The sequence below is a fragment of the Dermacentor silvarum genome, chromosome 1 (assembly GCF_013339745.2).
Source record: "Dermacentor silvarum isolate Dsil-2018 chromosome 1, BIME_Dsil_1.4, whole genome shotgun sequence".
Taxonomy (NCBI): Eukaryota; Metazoa; Arthropoda; class Arachnida; order Ixodida; family Ixodidae; genus Dermacentor; species Dermacentor silvarum.
The window spans coordinates 68,670,669-68,690,528 of NC_051154.1; the positions used below are offsets into that span (position 1 = coordinate 68,670,669).

General features: G+C 45.9%; 1 protein-coding gene across 5 annotated transcripts in view; it reads left to right on the forward strand.

Annotated features, from left to right (window-relative positions):
• Nucleotides 1-19,860, forward strand: part of LOC119465137 (uncharacterized) — a 106,657-nt gene that overhangs the window by 78,471 nt on the left and 8,326 nt on the right. For all 5 annotated transcript variants that reach the window (XM_037725948.2, XM_049669193.1, XM_037725959.2 and 2 more), the window contains 2 exons: nt 13,721-13,806; nt 13,872-14,060. In XM_037725948.2, the coding sequence (XP_037581876.1) occupies nt 13,721-13,806; nt 13,872-14,060 (275 nt within the window). The remainder of the gene's footprint in view (nt 1-13,720; nt 13,807-13,871; nt 14,061-19,860) is intronic.

Below are 19,860 nucleotides of genomic sequence, written 5' to 3' on the forward strand. Positions count from 1 at the left end.
GTGGCGGTATAATACACCATCCCGGAGAACAAACAAATGAAGGGACGAATCAGAAGGCGAAGATTCCAAACGATCAATGATGGCGCGCAAGGTGGCATCACGGCGTTGCTCGTCGGCGACTTGTGGCAGCCGAGAAACCGAGAAAACGCAAGCGTCGGCATCGGTGTCAGGGTCGGCGGGTGGTTCGTCCACTGGATAGCGTGATAAGCAGTCTGCGTCTTGATGTAGGCGGCCCGACTTGTAGACTACCGCATAGGAAAATTCTTGTAGCCGCAGAGCCCAGCGACCAAGCCGGCCGGTAGGATCCTTGAGTGAGGAAAGCCAGCAGAGCGCGTGGTGGTCCGTGATTACAGAGAAATGCGTGCCATACAAGTACGGGCGGAATTTAGAAACCGCCCAGACAAGGGCCAGGCATTCACGCTCTGTAATCGAATAGTTGCGCTCCGCTGCTGTGAGGAGGCGGCTAGCGTAGGCGATAACACGATCGCGTCCCTGTTGGCGTTGGGCTAAGACGGCTCCGATACCGTGACCACTGGCATCGGTACGGACCTCTGTAGGGCAGGACGGGTCAAAGTGGGCCAGAATAGGCGGCGTGGTGAGAATGTTGGTCAGGTGGGAAAACGCTGCAGTTTGAGCGGGACCCCAGGTAAACGGCACGTCCTTCTTCAGAAGATCCGTAAGTGGTCGGGCAATCGCTGCGAAGTCTTTAATGAACCGTCGGAAGTAGGAGCAGAGTCCTACAAAACTTCGGACGTCTTTGACAGACTGAGGTACAGGAAAAGACGTGACAGCACGAATTTTCTCCGGGTCTGGTTGAATACCGGAAGCGTCGACGAGGTGGCCCAGCACTGTAATCTGCCGACGACCAAAGTGACACTTCGAGGAATTTAGTTGGAGCCCAGCCTCGCGAAAGACTTGAAGAACAGCTGATAAGCGCTCGAGGTGTGTCTCAAACGTAGGTGAAAATACGAGAACGTCGTCTAGGTAGCAAAGGCATGTTGTCCATTTGAACCCTTGAAGCAAAGAGTCCATCATACGCTCGAATGTGGCCGGGGCGTTGCACAGACCGAATGGCATAACTTTGAATTGATAAAGACCATCAGGGGTGACAAATGCGGTCTTCTCTCGGTCCCTTTCATCCACAGAAATTTGCCAATAACCAGACCGAAGGTCTATTGATGAGAAGTAGTTGGCACCGTGGAGACAATCGAGGGCATCGTCAATGCGAGGCAAGGGATAGACGTCTTTTTTAGTAATTCGGTTTAGATGACGATAATCCACGCAGAAGCGCCACGTGCCATCTGTCTTTTTAACAAGCACAACGGGCGACGCCCAAGGGCTCGACGAGGGTTCAACAATGCCTTTGGCAAGCATCTTGTGCACTTCATCTTGAATAACCTTACGCTCTGAAAGAGAAACTCGATATGGCCGGCGATGAATAGGACTGGCATCACCAGTATTTATGTGGTGCTTAACATTTGAAGTCTGGCCCAACTGTCGATTGTTGAGGTCGAAGATGTCTTGGTACGAAACCAAAAGGCGACACAGAGCTGCTGCTTGCTCAGGCAATAGGTCCGCAGCAATCATGGGACTAAAGGTTTCGTCACGGCAAATAGCATCCTGTGGACATGGTGAAGACTCGGAGCAGCCGTCTACGGAAAACGCCGTGACGTGGTCATCTCCTATAGCGCGCAGCGTTGCAACCGATATGCCTTGGGGTAGAACTTGCTTTGTTAGTCCAAAATTGACGACGGGAAGGCATGTCCGGTTATCGACGACGGTTACGACGGAGTGGGGCACAGTGATATCGCGCAGCAAAAGGACATTAGGAACAGGAGTAGCGACGTAATCACCATCGGGCAGAGGGAAAGATGATAGCAATTCGACGAAAGTCAAGGTTTTAGGCGGCAGGCGGACGAAGGCGGTCGGACTAAAGTTGTTCGGCAGTTCAGCACGAATATGCGCGAGTAGAGGAAGTTCGAGGCAAAGGGTACCGGTAGAACAGTCGATCAAAGCTGAATGCGCCGTAAGGAAGTCTAGTCCGAAGATTAGGTCATGGGGACAATTGGTCAGCACTGTAAAAAGAACTGGAATGTGGCGGTCGGCGATACTGATCCGGGAAGTACACATTCCAGTGACGGCAACAGTGCTGCCATCGGCGACGCGTACAGCTCGTGTAGTAGCAGGCGTGAGAACCTTTTTCAATCGACGACGGAGGTTATTACTCATTATGGACACCTGGGCTCCAGTATCCATTAACGCCGTCAAAGGGACACCGTCGACGTGGACATCAAGTAAGTTCTGGTTCGTTGGGAGCGTCAATGGGGGATTTTGACACGACGAAGATAATGCAGCGCTACCCCCAGGAGCTGCATGGTCTAGTTTTCCGTCCGGGAAGACCCATAATTGGTCGGCGACGAATAGCGGCGTGGCTGGGGCGACGGGGACCGACGGCGCAGAGGTGACGGTGAGCGAGCGGGACGACTGTCATCGATGGATACGTCAGAGGTAGAAGGCATACGGCGAGGCGAGTAGCGGCGAGGGTCGGCATATGGGCGCGGAGACGGGGAGAAGTAGCTCGAATACGGCGATATCCAGGAGGTGCGGCAGTGGCGAGCGACGTGGCCAATGCGGTGACAACGGAAGCAAATGGGCTTGTCATCCGGAGTTCTCCACTCGGTAGGGTTGCGGTATCTGGGAGGGGAATACAGATTGGTGCTAGGCGCAGCTGTCGGCACCAGTCGGGCGTCAGGTCGCGAGACGGAGCAGGCAGCAGGAAAACCGAGGTTGGCAAATTCTTGCCGCACAACTTCCTGAATGAGGGAGATCGCCGGGGCTGGTTGGTCAATGGTGGGGTCAACTGGGCGTGGATGGAACGGGGCAGGACTTACAGCCTCGAGCTCGCGGCGAACAATACGTGTGACGGTCTCATTGGACGGGGGTGAAACGGTAATGGCGACGCAGGAGGACGTCGCAGCCGTGTTAGGGAGCCGGGAGAACTGCGGAATGACGCGGCGGCTTTTGGCGAGCTCAAAGCGGCGGCATTCCTTGATAATGACGTCGATGGTGGACACATTGTTGAATATCAACAAGTTGAACGCATCGTCTGCGATCCCTTTGAGAACGTGGCCTACCTTGTCAACTTCGACCATGTTCGCGTCGACTTTTCGGCAAAGAGCGAGCACGTCCTGTATGTACGAGACATACGATTCAGTAGAAGACTGCACTCGAGTAGCAAGCTCTTTCTTTGCAGCCAGCTGCCGACCGGTCGGATTTCCAAAAAGGTCGCGGAGCTTCTCCTTGAAAGCATCCCAGCTAGAGATCTCCTCCTCGTGTGTCCGGAACCAGACACGAGGTGTTCCGTCCAAGTAGAAGAGGACGTTCGCGAGCATAATGGTAGGGTCCCAGTGGTTGTTGCGGCTAACAAGCTCATACAAGCCGAGCCAGTCATCAACGTCGACATTATCTTGGCCGGAGAATATGCCAGGATCGCGGGGAGTGACAACCGTGACGTACGTTGTGGTTGGAGTCGGAGTAGTAGGAGCAGATGAGGTCTCGTCAGCGGGAGCCATGGTGGAAAGCTGGACGGTGCGGCCGCTGCGGAGCTCCGTGGCGAGGACGGGGAACGGCACGCTCCACCAAAATGTTACGCGAACGAAGGATTGAGTACTGGAGACTATTTACAAAATATATTTACACAGGATAGCTGCAGCGCTGGCCAGTTCAGCCGACAGCTCGAGAGCAAAGCGCAATTCGTCTTCTTCGTCTGGGCGCCCGCGCGCATCGTCCATAAGAAACACGCAATATGCATGTATCAATATGAATGTGTCTAGGATTTAAAGCTTGCCAAAATTGTCTGGGATTGCTGATTAGTAGCTTTGGTAGGTCATGGTGATAAAATGAGTGCTTGGCATTCTGGATCGCAAGTAAGTGATTTTTCAGCTTCGAGGTATTTTTCCCAACCGGTCTGAGTACCGCTGTGTTAGGATGAACGAAACAAGCATTTTTTGTTTTCTAGTCATTTTCAATGTGAAGTAAACCACGGCTTATTGTGACTAGTATAAAAGGTGACCCTTGGGATAAACGTGTTAGTGAGCAGATTTAACTTATTTTCGACCAGTTTTCATGAATAGTGCGAGTGTGAAACAGGGATTTGTACGCAGAAAAAAAGGTGTTAAGAACTTCTGTTATTGTAGTTCCCCTTATCATAAAGACATTGTTTTTGCGGATGTGTGATTTGGGGCAGAATTAAAGAATATAGCTTGTATGATTTTATATGGTCACTTATTTCTGGGAGGTAACTGATGGATGATACGTTCTCAGGGGTATTAGTATTAAGTCTGGGATGTTGTTGGTTTCTTGCGTAATGCGAGTTGGTTCTGAGACCAATTAACTGAGGTTAAAGTGTAAACATACATCAATGAAGTTCTTGGCTTCTAAATGTTAATGAGGAAGTACCTAGATTCTGCCAATCAATGTCCGGATAATTAAAGTCACTGAAAAGGAGAATGTGTGCATTTGGGTAAGTGGCAACAAGTTGCTTTAGCTAATTGTTCAGATGTCGACAATAATCTGGATTAGTCTGTGGAGGTCTATAGCAAATTCCAAGGAGCACTGTAACGGGGGGAGTGTGACAGATCAGCCATAATGATTCAATGTCGGATGTGATGCATACGACAGAGCATGGTATACCTCGGCGAATTGCGACAAGAACCCCCCCTCTCCCGCAACCCTCGTCGGTTGTTACGGTACACGTGGAATTTGGGTAAATCAGATATAATTTCATCATCTGAAATGTTATCGTTCAGCCAAGTTTCAGTTAGTATCAGTATGTTGCTCCTTGACGATGAAGTTATGTTCGATACGAGTTCACGCTTTGGAAGGAAACTGCGGATGTTAGTGAATATCACGGAAAATGAGAGGAGATTGGAAAGTGCTGCACGTTGGCGTTTTGTTGGAGCATGATGACGGAGCGATTGCTATGCGATTTCTTTAACGGTGTTGGATGAGGTATCAAAAACATAACGTTTCGTGTCGATGTGCAGGGTTTTAAATTGCAAGGAAAACTTTGCAGATCTACCTTTCCCAAAAGCAACTAGTTGTTTCCGCACGTGTCGAACGGGGTGAGAGAAGTCCTCGCCAATGCCAGAGTCAGTAGAGTCAGTATTTTGCAGTTTACGGCCATTTGATAGGATTGCGTGTTTTGTTTTTTAACGCATGAATTTCACGATAATGGGACGTTTTTTACCAACTGAATGACGACCGAGGCGATGAGCTCTTTCTAAGTCGTGAGGGTCCACAGTTATTCCGAGATTATTACGGCAGAAGTCGGTGATTACTTTTTTAGATTCTACCCATGTTTCGCTGTTAGTAGGGTCAGAGATACCATAGAAGATGAGGTAATTTTGATGTGATCTGTTTTCGGCATCGTATTGGTTATCTAGTTCCTCAATCTTGCGAGACATGCTGCTTGTGTCTGTCCGTATATTTTCAATGTCGTTTCGGAGAGGAAGAAGTGCTTGGTAGTGCATTTCTAGATCGGTCATTCGTTTGTATAAGTCGGTTATTGTTTTATCTGTAGTACCTAACTGGGATTTGAGGCCCTGTACTTCGGCAATTAACTTGGTTTGGCCTACAGCTCTTTTCTGAAGCTCCGCCAGCACAGCATCATTTGCGTCAGGACCAGGGTTAGTTTCAATATCTCCCGATAAAATGAGCAAAGAATGAATAACACAAGTACACTCAGCGGCAATGGCAACACAGCACTGTGGGCTCGGGAGCTGCACTGAAACATAATTGCTTGATTTTCTGGCAAACAGGGTATAGGATTTACTAACCTGTATCGCAAAGATTAGCGGGTTAGATGGCTGCATTGAGGTGCAGTCACGGAGCCCACCTTGCACGTCATATGTAACTTCGTCATATTCATGTTACAGTCTAGACCACATATAACGTAAGTTGCCGGAGTCTCGAATATCCGCACTATAAGCACTACCGCACTATAGCCAAAACAACTATTTTATTATGATAATGGACACTCCAGGCGCATTTCTGTCGTTATTGTCACCATGCTCTAGGTATCGTATTCGCTTACTAAATAAATTAACAAGTACGGCGTCACGCGCGCACAAGCAAACATGAGCACATCTCGCTCGTTGACCGTGGAAACAAACTGTCAAAACGCTCGAGTGATGAAGCGCGGCGAGCGAATTGGCCTTCGTGCTATCATGCCTCTTGCTTCAACGCGACTTATAAGTGGCGAAAACACGGCGCACGGCGCACTTTCCCCGTCACAGATTGCTTTCAAGATAGGGCCAAGGCGATCGTATCGCCGAAGTGGATCGTCACAGATTACGTCCTGCTACGGTCCACTGAAACCGTTCCGCATTGCTTTGCTGGCGAAAATCCTCTCCTTCTGTTTGCGCCAGTCCCGAACGCAAGCTTCGGATTCTCTGAACGCCCGTGATGCGGCCCGATTTCCGTCCGTCTCCGCACACGTGATCACTTTCCTTTTAAATGCGGCATCATGATGAACTCAGTACTTCATGCTGATAGAGCAGATGCAGAGAACGTGAAGACAGACGGTAGACTATTGCCTAAGCACGTATACTGTACCACATGAAGGAAGCTACGGTAGCTAGGCTCGACGCGTGTGCGAGGCGGCCATTTTGAAATGCCGACGGCTATATGGTAACGCAGATTTAGGGTCATACTCGATTCTAATGCGCACACAATTTTTGGACCTGTTTTATCTGAAAAAAAGTGCACATTAGATTCGAGTAAATACGGTATTTGTGGCTTGAGGGGAGCGTTTGCCGTCTAGGTTGACTGCTGAACTTCCAGGCAGCCGCACTGTAACCGGTATTTCGTGTCCTGCAACTGCACTATAAGCAATACGCTATACATAGAGTGCTATGGGAAAATAAATGGGAGTCTGAAAAGGCCATATTATATCCGGTCCTGCACTATAAGCGGTTACGTTATAAGTGGTCTATACTGTAATTGGTTTAGTACAGGGGTTCTCAAGCATGTTCGTTCCAGGGAACCCTGCTAAGCTCCATGAAGGGCCAAGGAACCCTCCCCACCCCCTCGAACCCTGCAGGGAACCCTGCTAAGCTCCATGAAGCCCCCCCCCCCCCTCGAATTAACCGAATCAAAATGTCCTAATTAAACAAATGTCGAATTATCCAGGGTATCAAGAAAACAATAAATGAATGCTTACGACGTCAACATGCTTTTATTTGCTGAATGAATCAGCAAATCTTGTTTCTATTTTGCACAAGAGCAGTGTGGAAGCTGTAATTCGTGTCATCTCATAACTCATTAGGGCTAGCAGCGGTGAAGGCCTCCTGACATCCTTCTGAGGCACGCTTTTCACTACCGCGCGCACATCCCGATTATTTTTTTCGCTGGTGAGCTGGTCGCCAACAAATTGTCCGCCCATTGCAATGTAGCAGGTGTTCTTCATCTTAGACAGCTTTGCACTGAGTCAAAGCAAAACTACTGCTTGCCGCAACCGCTGCGGACGAAACCGCGGCCGTTATCGACACGATCATGGACGGCGACCTTGCGGTAGAAGGCAAGCGGCCGATGCATGCACCAAGTCAAAACAAAACTACCGTTTGCCACAACAAGTGCGCACAACAACCGCGGTCGCTATCGACGCGATCATAGATGGCGACTACGCAGTTGTGAAGGCACGCAGCCGACCGAGCTAAACGAAACTACTCTTTGCCGCAACCGCTGCGGACGAAACTGTGGTGGCTATCAACGCGATCTATGACTACGCACTAACGAAGGCACGCGGCTAGCTGCCAATGCGGTGTTACGCGCAGCAATTAATGTAAGCATAAAAGCTTTGAGCGCACAATTAGGCACGAAGAGTTCCGGCGTTGCTGTCAGTCACGTATCGCGTACGATTGCCGCTGAGGACCATAGCAATGCGGACTGCGCCACTTCGTTTTTGGACGCTAGCGCCGTTTTTGCTCTTTTGTGGCACGCATTTGTGATGCTCCGCGCATTGAGTGCGGCAATGTGACTCAGTGCGCCCTAGAAGGAGGAGGAGGGGGCCTAGATGAGTGCATTTGCCATAAGGTTATCAAGCTTGAGCTGGTGGCTCCTGCTTCAATATATGATGGCTAAGGAGGGCGGGCTTAAACTCTGCTCCCCGCGCGTCATTAAAGCACGCAACATTACGTTAGCTAGCAACACATCGAACCTTAGCCTTTGGTTCTGGTTTTTTTCTAAAAGCGATGCATGGGAGTGAGAAATCTTGTTCTAAATAACCATTGTGTGGCTTTTGGAGTTCGAGTTTGCGGGAGCTTTTTCTATTCAAATACATAGGACTTTGCCAGGGCCAGCAGAGCAGTACGAATTATCCATCAGTTCGAGTGAAGAGATTTCGAATTATTGGGATTTCACTGTAGAATATAGGCTGATATTCGCGGCATATTGGCAGCAAAGCTGTGTTCGCCGTGCATCAGCAGAACGCCGATTCAGAGTTGAACTTGCCTCGTATTGTACCTCCCCTACATATGAAATGTTTGGCAGTACTTGTTGCATTTTGAGAAAGACGCAATTTTGATGGCACTTTATTCTTGCAGTCAGTATTTTGCATGCAAGACAATTCAACGGTGATGTTTCTTTCGCTGGCAGCGGTGGTGCGCTTGCGCCCGCAGGCTGTCTTTGTGCCAACGGAGCTTGAAAAACAAGAGCAAACGCTCACGAAATGTGTGCGCTTGAAATCGCTTAACTTTCTCTTCATAATTCTGCAAAAGAAATGCAAAAAGGTGGATTTCCATGACGTTGTACACAGCGAACCATATCGCAGTGTATCGCGACAGCCAAAGGCTAGTTCCGAGTTTTTTGTTGTTTTTTTTTAATTTATTATGATATTACAAATCGCCCGAAGGCATTGTTGTAGGGAGGATGTTACAGGGGGGAACGCGAATGATGGTTGCAAGGTGAACACACCAAGAAACATAGCAAGAGCAAAGAAACCAAAAGCAAACACACCAAGAACGCAGTTTCTGTAAGACAGGATAAGCGCTATGCGCTATCAAAAATATGCCGTCTTAGCTCATACATAAAGTCTTTGTCATTTGTCGACACCACAGCCTGAGGCAGTCTGTTCCATTCTTTAATGCTGCAGGGAAAGAAGGACGACTGAAATACTTTTGTTCGGCAAGAAATTTCGCGTATTTTTATGTTATGGTCACGTCTTTGTGATACGTAGATAGGCGGTTTTAGGAAAACGCGGCGATTGATGGCGGAATTATTCCGTTCAATTTGATTTAATAGTGAACATCTAGATACGGTACGGTGGATATCAAGCGTGTCCAAATTGAGCATGTTTTTCAGGGTGGTGACGCTAGTGTTAAACTGATACGGGTTAGTTACAAATTGTGCTGCATTATTTTGGATAACTTCTAACTTTTTAGCAAGAGTTACCGACTCGGAGTCCCACACTACAGCAGCATATTCCAAGATAGGGTGAACATTAGAATTTAAGACCTCTTTGACCTGCCGTGATGCTCTCGTGAAGTTTCTTCTCAAAAAATTAAGTACGCGGCTAGCTTTTACGGTTACGTAGTTTATATGGCTGTTCCAAGTTAGGTCGATGAAAGTATAACTCCAAGGTATTTCGGTTCCTCAGTTATTGCTATTTGTTGACAGTTTAAATAGTAGTAGTTTCTATGGTTTCCCGCTTTCTACAAAACCGGACATGATAACACTTAATATTTAATGTCATATGCCATTTGCGGCACCGCGAACCTATTTAGTCGAGATATGCCTGTAAGGTAGTGGTGTCTACGTGATTGTTAATGTCCCTATAAATCACACTGTCATCGGCATATAATCTAATCTTGGATGTAATGTCTAAACCTTTATCATTAATATATACTAAAAACAAAAATGGTCCCAATACGGACCCGTGTAGAACGCCTGAAGATACTAAGACCGAGTCTGAATCTGATCCGTTAATTACTACTTTTTGGTATCGGTTTGTCAGATAATCCATTTAAACCATTTAAGAATGCATTGTGGTAGGCCAAGGTAGGATAGTTTGAAAAGGAGTAAAGAATGTGGAACTGTATCGAAAGCCTTTCGAAAATCCAACTTGATGCAGTCTATCTGTGTGCCAAATGAAAAGTCAAATTAAAAGTAGAGATCGTGGGAAAATTCAGTCAGTTGAGTCACGCAGGAGTGGCCGGCCCTGAAGCCATGCTGATTAGAAGTGAGGAAATTGTTTTCCGCTAAGTGATGATAAATGCTGGAATATATGATGTGTTCTAATGTCTTGCAGCATACACTAGTTAGTGAAATGGGCCTATAATTCGAAACCAAACTCCGAAGGCCATTTTTATGAACTGGGACTACGTTAGCAGTTTTCCAATCTGATGGTAGCTCTTTCGATGACAGTGACAATTGAAATATTGTAACAAGAAATGTTGCGACAATAGGTGCGCACGCTTTTAACACACATTGTTGAAGCATCGGGCTTTTTCTACTCTGTCAGTTATGTAATCATTTCCAACTGTTAAGGAGGGAATGGTACATTCATCTTTGCCATTTCGTTTAACAAACTTCCACAGCTCCTTTGGGTTACGCTTAAGTTTATCGCTCAGGTTAGAGTAAAATGTATCCTTTGCTTTCTTTATTTTTAAGTTTATTTCTGCCTGTAGTTGTCCTGCTTCATTAAGTAATCCGGCGTCCTTACTTCTATTATACCTCCTAATTAGCCGAGATCTGCGGTTTAGTAGTCATTTAATGTGTTGGTGAACCATGGCTTGTTTCGCCTGTGTATGCCAGTGGGGATTTTAGATGGAACATGTTTCTCTATGAGTGCCTCTAGCGTGTTTTTAAAGAGCTGCCATAAGGCATCAACATTAGGAAATGTACTAGCGGTCAGAAATTCTTCAAAGTCGTCGACAAGACCTTGCATTATCAAGTCGTAATTGCCTCTTTGGTAAAGATACACTTTTCTAGGTGGAGTAGCCATAGTACAGGGGTTCGTGCACGATATCCGCGCCAGAACGGCGTGATGATCACTAATACCATGGAGCGCTAAGACAGATTTCACCATACTGCTGGAGTTGGAGAAAATTAAATCGAGTGTGGAAGCTGTATCTCCGTGCTGTCGTGTTGGGAAATCAACGTACTGGTATAGACCGTTTGTGGTTGCACTGTGCAACATGACAGATGCACCGAGGTCCCCGCATCCCTGCAACTGCTGTGTTCAATGATTGTCGTGCAGTGTGATGCCAGTTTCCGCTGTTTTGTGGAAGGAAAATGGGTAGCTGATGCCGAGCACATCATTTTAGTCGATCTAAGAGAGGCTCAGTGAGTAATGAGACTGAATTGGTCGCACTGTGTGTGCAAACCTCTGGCATGACAGCGGACCTGCACGAGATTCTGATGAAAATCACCGATGTATTCTTTAACCACGGCCGCTGGATAAAAAAAGGTATGGCCTGCCGCGTCCGAGCCGTAGTTGCATTTGCGGCCGCTTGGCTGGCTGGAACGTCGCTACATAAGGGGGATGGGACGTGTCGCCTTCCACACGTGACGGCATTCCTGCGCATTCCTCATGCTTTTTGTACGCCGTTCCCAGACAGCAGTTCTTGACTGGTGATGCCACAGCAGATCACGCCGTTTTTGATGCACGCAGCAGGCCGCACCTTTTTTTTTTATCCAGCGGCCATGCTTTTACCCATTGGTCATGGAACCGAAGTACTTGTGCACTGCTGGATTGTCGGAAAAGTACAAGCACGTTTCTACTGCTTTATTCACTGTTAAGGTGCGGATAGATAGTCCAGTGTTTCGAGCGTGCGAGATAGCGGCCGGCAAATTCAGATACGTCACGCTGGCCTGGTTAGGATTGCCGAAAATTTACTACCTGCTCAGTTTGGCACGTTTTACATGGCCCGCAGCAGTGCACAGACTTGCTCAATCAGCTGTTGCCGCTGTGCATGCGCATCCCGTGCGCATCTGAAGCCAGCGCGTGCTTTTTCGTTGTTGTTGCCTCAACACATTTTCGTTCAGCAAAGGCGCAAACTCTGCACGCTCTTTTCAGTACAGAGAGCACGCGAACCTAAAATCAAGCTTTGAACTTTATCGCGAGCATGCACTGCGAATCTGTGGCGAACCTTTCCCGCTACTTTTGCATTCCTGTTATCTATTTTACATTCAAGATTTGCGCAACGTGAATGCTGCTTCTCTTAGCCGTGGTTATTGCAGTAGTTGCAGGCCCATTGTTTCTCTCGTAGAGAACAGAAACTATAAATAAGAAGCCAAAGGATCTGGTTACTACAATAAAAACACGTTTGCACACCATGTGCAGGTATGGCTTCTGGTGCGTGGCCCGACCATGACTGATTACTCCCCGCTGTCTTCGTACATATTGGTTATGGCTGCTGTGTAAACTAATGAAAGAAAAAAAGTTTCTGTGTAAATTAATGTTAACTGTGTTCGCCTCTGAACTGCCAATTTCATTCAGACACTGATATGAGATACAACTGCTTTGATAATTACGCATTTTCAAATGAGCGCCTACTAATTTACACTAATTATACGGGTAGCGTATCCAGGCCGCAAGGAAGGTGTACCGCTATGCCACCGCATAATTATTTTGCACGCTGGCGCGTACGTGTTGTGCTTACATAGAAAGATGTACCGACGTTACCCGGGAGCACCTGAAACTCCGATGTACCGATTTTCGCTGATGTACCATACACGGTAGTTCCACGTTGTGTGCCGCATATATCCGATATAACAGCTTTAATCAAGGAAAGATTGAGCACCGTGGCGACATTCGCATGATACCCTGCATTACCATGCCGGCGATCACATGAAACTGCATGTTGCAGCACGCATACGCTGAACGTTATCACGATGGCAGTAACAACCTCAACGCTAACTTCCTAAAGTTCGCTGCTGCGCTTTACTGCAAACCTAGTACAAGCAACAGGATCGCATTCTCTTCACACAAACAACAAATTGATCCTCGCCTGAAAAAAAAGAAACTCTCAAGTAAGATGTCAAGAACACACCTGTTACTGTTGTCGCAGCTTTTCTATGAAGATTCGCAATCCATGTGGCTCTTTGGCGCTGCAAAACTGCAAAACGCGGCAAAATTCCTCAGCCGTGCAGAGTTTTGTAGATGGTGGCTCCATCGTTCTAGAAGGGCACCCGATCGCAGTATGAAGGCAATGGACGCTACGTAGCGTCTGTTCCGACGATCCGACCTCCATGCGAGTTTTCCTGCACTCACCGCTAGGTGACGCATGAATTGCTGGAGTCGCGAATACACTTACAGACCATGTTTCTGTGTGTGTGCGTGTATATGTACATTTATAGGAGAGTTGAGATGAAAGTGTCATTTTTGCTGATGAAAATTTGTAGCAGTGGCAGGGCATCAGAATTTGTATGGTATTTGCCAATAATAATAATTTCGAATAACTTTTCCTGTTGTATATATTGTCAGGAACGTTCTTTTTTTTTTCTTTTTCCTTTTGTGTTGTCAGTGGTAGGTCAAAATTAATCCGGAGCCCTCTACTACGGCGTGCCTCATAATCAGAACTGGTTTTGGCACGTAAAACCCCAGAGAGAAGCAAATGAAGCAGTCAACAAAGACATGTTTATTTAACTTGGGCATATATTGATGAAGTATTTAAAATAGTACATTGAATGCTACTTTGTATACATGCATGGTTTGCAGTCACCAGAACTTCGAGTGTTGCTGAGGTGCCTGTGCAGGCCAAGCAGTTCAAGCGATCTGGGAGCTCGCCAGAGTTTTCTGCTAAGGTAAGTGCAACACTTGCGTAGTTATGCTAGTGATTTCACTTTTGTGTGCTATTGGTTGTCTTCAGGCTGACCGTCCTCAAGTGCCTTCCTCAGCTTCATCAGATGTTTCTGATGCACCAACTGATGTGTCGTCAAAGTGCAAGAGCTACTCACGAGAAACTCTCCTTCAGTTGTCACACTCGGCATTTGCCACACAGATGCCACCAGATTTCCCTTCATTGGACCCTGAAGTGGCAAATTTAATGGTTAAGCAGGTATGTATGAAAGCACAGAAGATTTCATGAATCAGAATATCTTGTTCCAGAAGAGGTATTTAAAAATAACTATAACTTGCCTTCCTTCTGAAACACTGCTGATGTGGTTTCATTCATCCCCTTTTTTGGAATGACAGGAAAAGCCATTTATAGTTGACATATGCTTTTAGTGATGCCTAGGGATGTGTGAATAGCAGTTTTTAACACCAGAGCTAATATAATGAAATACGCAGTGGTAAAAGCGAATCGAATATTGAATAATTTTCAAGTAGTTTGCAAATAATGTGCAGCTTTCTTACCATTAACTAGGGGTATGCGAACACCGAATAGTAGATTTCGAATCTAATATTGAATCGAATCGAGGAAAAAAAGTCAAATATAGAATCAAATATCAGAAAATTGAACACAAACTTTTAGGCTTCCAAATTTTGTGCAAAAAACAGTGTTGCACATGCTCAAAAGGCCAATCACATTACTGAACAAGAATCTTGCTGGCTAACAGTAATTTGGGTGCCTATGAATCGAGATGCATCGAATGCTCTCTTTTAATAAAGGGAACACCAACATAAAAAGTGCACGTCGTGGGAACGCTGTGCGCGTCAGGGTACTGACCAATTCCGGGTCATTCACCAAGATAACCAATATTTGAAAAATGCAATATGAAGTAGTTGATTCGCGAATCAAATTATTTGAACGTTCACTGTCCGATTCGAAATCGAGTATTCGCACACCCCTAGAATTAGCATCAAACAATTTTGACATCTTGGTACTTCGAACAATACAAAGTTTGCCATTACACTGCACATTATAAAGCATGCTTTAATGAAAGCACAAAGGGAGCATTAGGAATGACTTAGCAGATTATTTGCTAACTTGGGGCTCTTCGTTGATTATGCAGTAGTACATCATCATGTGAAATTTATAAAGATAACCTTGTAGACTAATTAATAAAGCATGTTTTCCCTAGTTCAAATTGTCGTGATAGGTGGTGCCATTATTGTATAGAGTATGTTACAATGAAACATTTTGATTTAGTTTGATAGAGGACACAGGTGCTGAATTTAGAATAGTACCAAACAATACCCACTGCCAAATGCTGTGTCTAAAGAACATCTTATTGTGAGTGATAGTGTTTAGAGAGAAAAGTCTGGCTAGCGATGCAGCATGCTCCAGCACACTGTCCACTGTGAATAGGATGAAATACGTAGTATTTTTGCTTCTATTTCCTGTTTGATTGTGTACAGTCAATGACATAAAATATTTGAAAGTACATGTTCGTATTTTCATGTAATCACTATTCGATTTGAGGACCTAATCAAATAGGATAATACAGTCGCCGACCCATTTTCCGAACTTCGCGGGCACCAAGAACTTCGCGGGGTTAAAAAATAGTCTGAAAATTCGGAACAGTCCAAAAACCTTGTTCACCCTAAAAAGAAAATTTATTTGGCGTAGAGTGGCATAAGAAAATCTTAAATAATGCCCTGCCTCATACTACGCTTGGAAATGATCAGGTTTGCTTGCATCAGGTCATCTCCGCATACAGTCAACAAGAGCGTCACCGCCTTGGCAATCTCCGCTATGGAAATAGAAGAAACAAGCCCCATTACTTCGCACGTGTCCTTCGCGATCAGCTCCGGCAGCGCACCGTTCGCTCCGGCCGTTCTATTCGGCGTGTAGCCCATTGAAGAAGTGTAATCTTGCTAACTTCGTAACGTCTAAGCAGCGGCGCGCTGCCGGAGCCGATCGCGGAGGCCACATTTCGCACCACTTGGCTCTCACGAAGGCACAAAAGGTGATGCCGATCACACAAATGCGAAGCTGCACACATCTTCGAGGTGCACACACCACGTGCAAAGTAGAAACCGAACTTTAAAAAAAAATTCATAATATAAACAGATTTCGCAAAGTGATTATGACGATAGTGCTGTCCGAAAAAATAAAAATGGTCGTCCCCTAGAACGCTTTGTCTGCTAAGGAAGAGCGGGCATGGCCTCTTGAGACTAGAGAATGGCGCACGCCATAGAGTTTCTCACTATATTGCCTAGAGGGAAATCTGGCACTGCTGCGCTGTGGTATGCTTGGGAATGATTGCCGACGGTTGTGCCTACAGCATATTGTGACTTCGGATTGGTATCGTTCTTGGAGAGCCAGAACGCCTTGAAGACGCGCCTGGCTAGCACCATTCCGTCTGTCACAATGATTCATTTCCTGCAGAAACAGCACGTAAAAAGCTGTTTTAGCTTTTTTATTATACAAAAACATGTTTAAATTTGAGGACTTATTATTGGATGTATAATTATATGAAACGTAAAAAGTATAAGCTCGCGCTAAAGTTGTAGGACAGACATGATTCTCGCTCGCTCTGGAACAACTTGTTGTCTGTTCTTGCTTTTCTTCTCTTGATTCTGCATTGTAGGTGGGTATCACTTATTTGATAGATGTAATATGTGTGAATAAAAGCCTTTTATGAAGATTATATTTTAAGAACGCATTATTTGTTTTAGACGAAGTCTCGTACAACACCAGCCAACACAAACCTTGCAGACAAATATCCCGTCATTCCTATGACGCACAGTGCCCTTTAAGAAACTCGCATGAACGGTGGCGCCAGATTACCCTCTAGGTGTTATAGTGAGAAAATCTATGGTGCACGCATATTTCTCCTAATCTTGGAGGCTATAGAGCGGGCCACTGGACGCCAAGCCTGGGCAAGCCGGCGGAAAATCCAACATGGCGGCCTCCTAGAACGGGTAGCTTAGCTCTGAACGAGCTATTTAGTCTGGAAAATCAAACTTTGAAGCCTAAATTCATCCGAAAAATCAGTCGCAAAAATGTATTAGCTCTATGGGAACCCTTAAGGTGCATTTATGAAGTCCGGAATATCCAACAAGTCTCGAATTTTTGGAGTCCGAATAATCCGTCGGCGACTGTATTTGATTGGCTATTTGAAAATTTCAAATGTTCAAAATTTCAAGTCATCACATTAGAAATGTTGCAGTTTTGATCATGTTTGTTTTTAAAAGCATTTGAGGCATGTAAATCCCCAAAAAAGCTCCTGCTTCATCACCTGACTTCATATTCAAAAGTTCCTAGACTAAAGCACATGTGACAGGACCTGAAGAAATGTTGCTGGGCCAGTTGGTGCATGATGATAAATTACTAATTTTCAGCATGAAACCGACAACCACAAAAGAAAAGACGCTTAAATCACTGCACACCGCGTCCGCCGCGGGGTGCCCACTGGCTAAGCGCACAGCAGCTAGCTGAGGACAACCGTGTTTGGCATATGTTTAGCGTGTCGTAGGCATCAAAATCGGAAGTCATGGCGTCTACGTTAACATCCAAAATGAAATTTGAACTGCACGCCACGAAGGCGGAGCGTTGTGGCTCCGCCCCACTCCGCCATAGCCTTCACAGTGCAAGGAATTGAAGAAGGAACGGGAGCTTAGCGGAGGCCATGTTTGATTGCCACTAAATCCGCTTCTGCTGAACGCATTAAAGTACTTTTTGCGGCAAAGTATTTCTGAAATAGCCTATTTTTACTTAAAATGCCTTTCTCCATTTCAATAAAAAGTGGTTCAGGGTGTGCGTGTTTAACCAAATGGCCCCTTTAACCAAAATTAGCGACTGCGCTATATGTGTGTGGCCGCAGTGGTGTGCAGACGTCCATAGCGCGCTTGACTTAAGTGTCTTAATTATCTATACATCGGCGATCAATAATTCAGACTTGACGGGGACCGCCTAAAAGACAAACTAATTGGGAGTCCGAAATATCGAAGTTCACCAGGAAACGAGAGACCTTATTTCATAAGTGGAGTTTAAAAAGTCCGAGAACACCTAAGCGATTCTTATGATTTGTGAATGCGAAAGCAATAATGTCCATTTGAATGCCGATGAGTGGTCCTTTGAGTTTTGCACTACGAGTAATGTACCATAGCGGTACGCGCTGTCCGAGCCAGCAAGCAGCAGCAGCCTGTGATACCAACAGCGCATGCCACTGACATTTTGCGCAGCGATAGACCGAGGAAAAAGCAGTGGCCACCTAGGCCGGCAAGTGGGCGCAGCAGTTAAGTCCAGTGGGGGTGAGAGAGAGAAATACGGACCGTGCGCCGGCTTCCGAGAGTGAGATAGAGCGAGGGTGACATGGCGTCACGGCGATGCCCCCCTCTCCTGTCTCGCAACACTTGGTGCACTAGCCTGACGAACACAGCAGGTGTTCCCTTTTGCCCGCTCTGCTCCGTCGAGGGCCGCTCGGGACATGACGTCGCACCCAATTCGAATTTAACTGCCGTTTCGCTGTTACAGATGACAGATTCCGGCTTTTTCACTCAATGGGCTATTTGACGCTTTCATGTCACAAGTGTGCCGTATTCTCGGACGACCACTTTCGGGGATAGGTTCGCTTTTGCGTGATTTTGCATCACTAGCATCAGACTTGTGGGCATCTACGAGCGACGGCATTCTTGGCACTGTGCCAGGAACACTACCGTCCGTCAACGTGTCCGGTGCTAGTCACGTGTTGCGAAAGTGAAAGTATCCCTGAAAGGGATCGTCTAAAAATATAGCCGAAGTTTGTCAACATGTTGCTGCGCATACGTACGCTTACCTACGATCTGGTCAGTTTGTGTGTCTACTATTGTCATGCTGTCGCTATGGATATACAAAAGTACAATCAATGCATGCGCCAAATCTTCAACCCTTGGCAACATAACAGGACCGCAATTTTGTAGCTATGCCTTTTCCGCTTTGTCAGTGGTAAGAGCAGCGTTCCGCCTTTGTTATCAGTGGTATCAGCTGGCCGTGAACGGTGAATGATAACGGCAGCATATAGAATCGAGCAGAATGCATTGCTACTACAGTTGTGCAGGCGGAGTCCCAATTAGTGAACGGCGTACTTTAAGGTATTCTGAATTTCAGTCGTACTTATACATTAAATTTATAGCCAGTTATGGTGCCTCGAAGTAGGGTGAATAATCGAGCTTGTCTGAATTGTTGGTGTCAAAATAATCTAAAGGAGCCAGTTGTAGATGAGCCAGTTGCTGAGCAGTGGCTCCAGCTTTACGAGGAAAAGTAGACTATTGAAAAGTGCCTGGCATCATCTAAAGTAGTGCATGAGCGTTACCAGGGGCTTCTCAAGGCTGGTCTGGCTCAGACAAGAATTCATGACATTGAGTCTGGCTAGGTGTTTCTGACTGATGCTTGTTCTAGCCTTGCTCAAAACATGGCTAAGTTGGCAGCTGTCAATGCAAAATTTGTAAATGTAAAAGGCGATGTCTGAGCAGCTTCACTCAATTTTAAATAAATTACAGCAATCTCTATGAACAGGTTTCATTCAAATTAAACAGATACTCAAATTTAGGCCTCCTTTTTTTTTTTTTTTTTTTTTTAGTTTAGAGGAAGAGCGTTGTTTTACAGCAAGCAAATTCTGGAATAACGCTTGTAAATTTTAAGTGTTTGAAATACCCTAGCACATGTCCAGCAGTTGGCATTTATTTGCTCCAAAGTGCTCTGAAATCTGTATTTCAGTGCTCCAAACTGCTCCAAAATTAACATTGTGCTGTTCCAAAAATTGCTTCAAGCCTCAGTTCCTCGGTGGCACCACTGATAGTGATTTTTGAGACCGAATCGAATACAAATTGAATAATGCCAGAATGAAATCGAATATTAAATAATTTTTGAGTAATGAACAGCCATTATCACAATTAATATAAAACGATGCTCACCTTGTATTCTTAAGGTTAGCAAGTTTCCGTAATTACATAGTACGTTACAAAGTGTTGTTTATTGAAAGCACAAA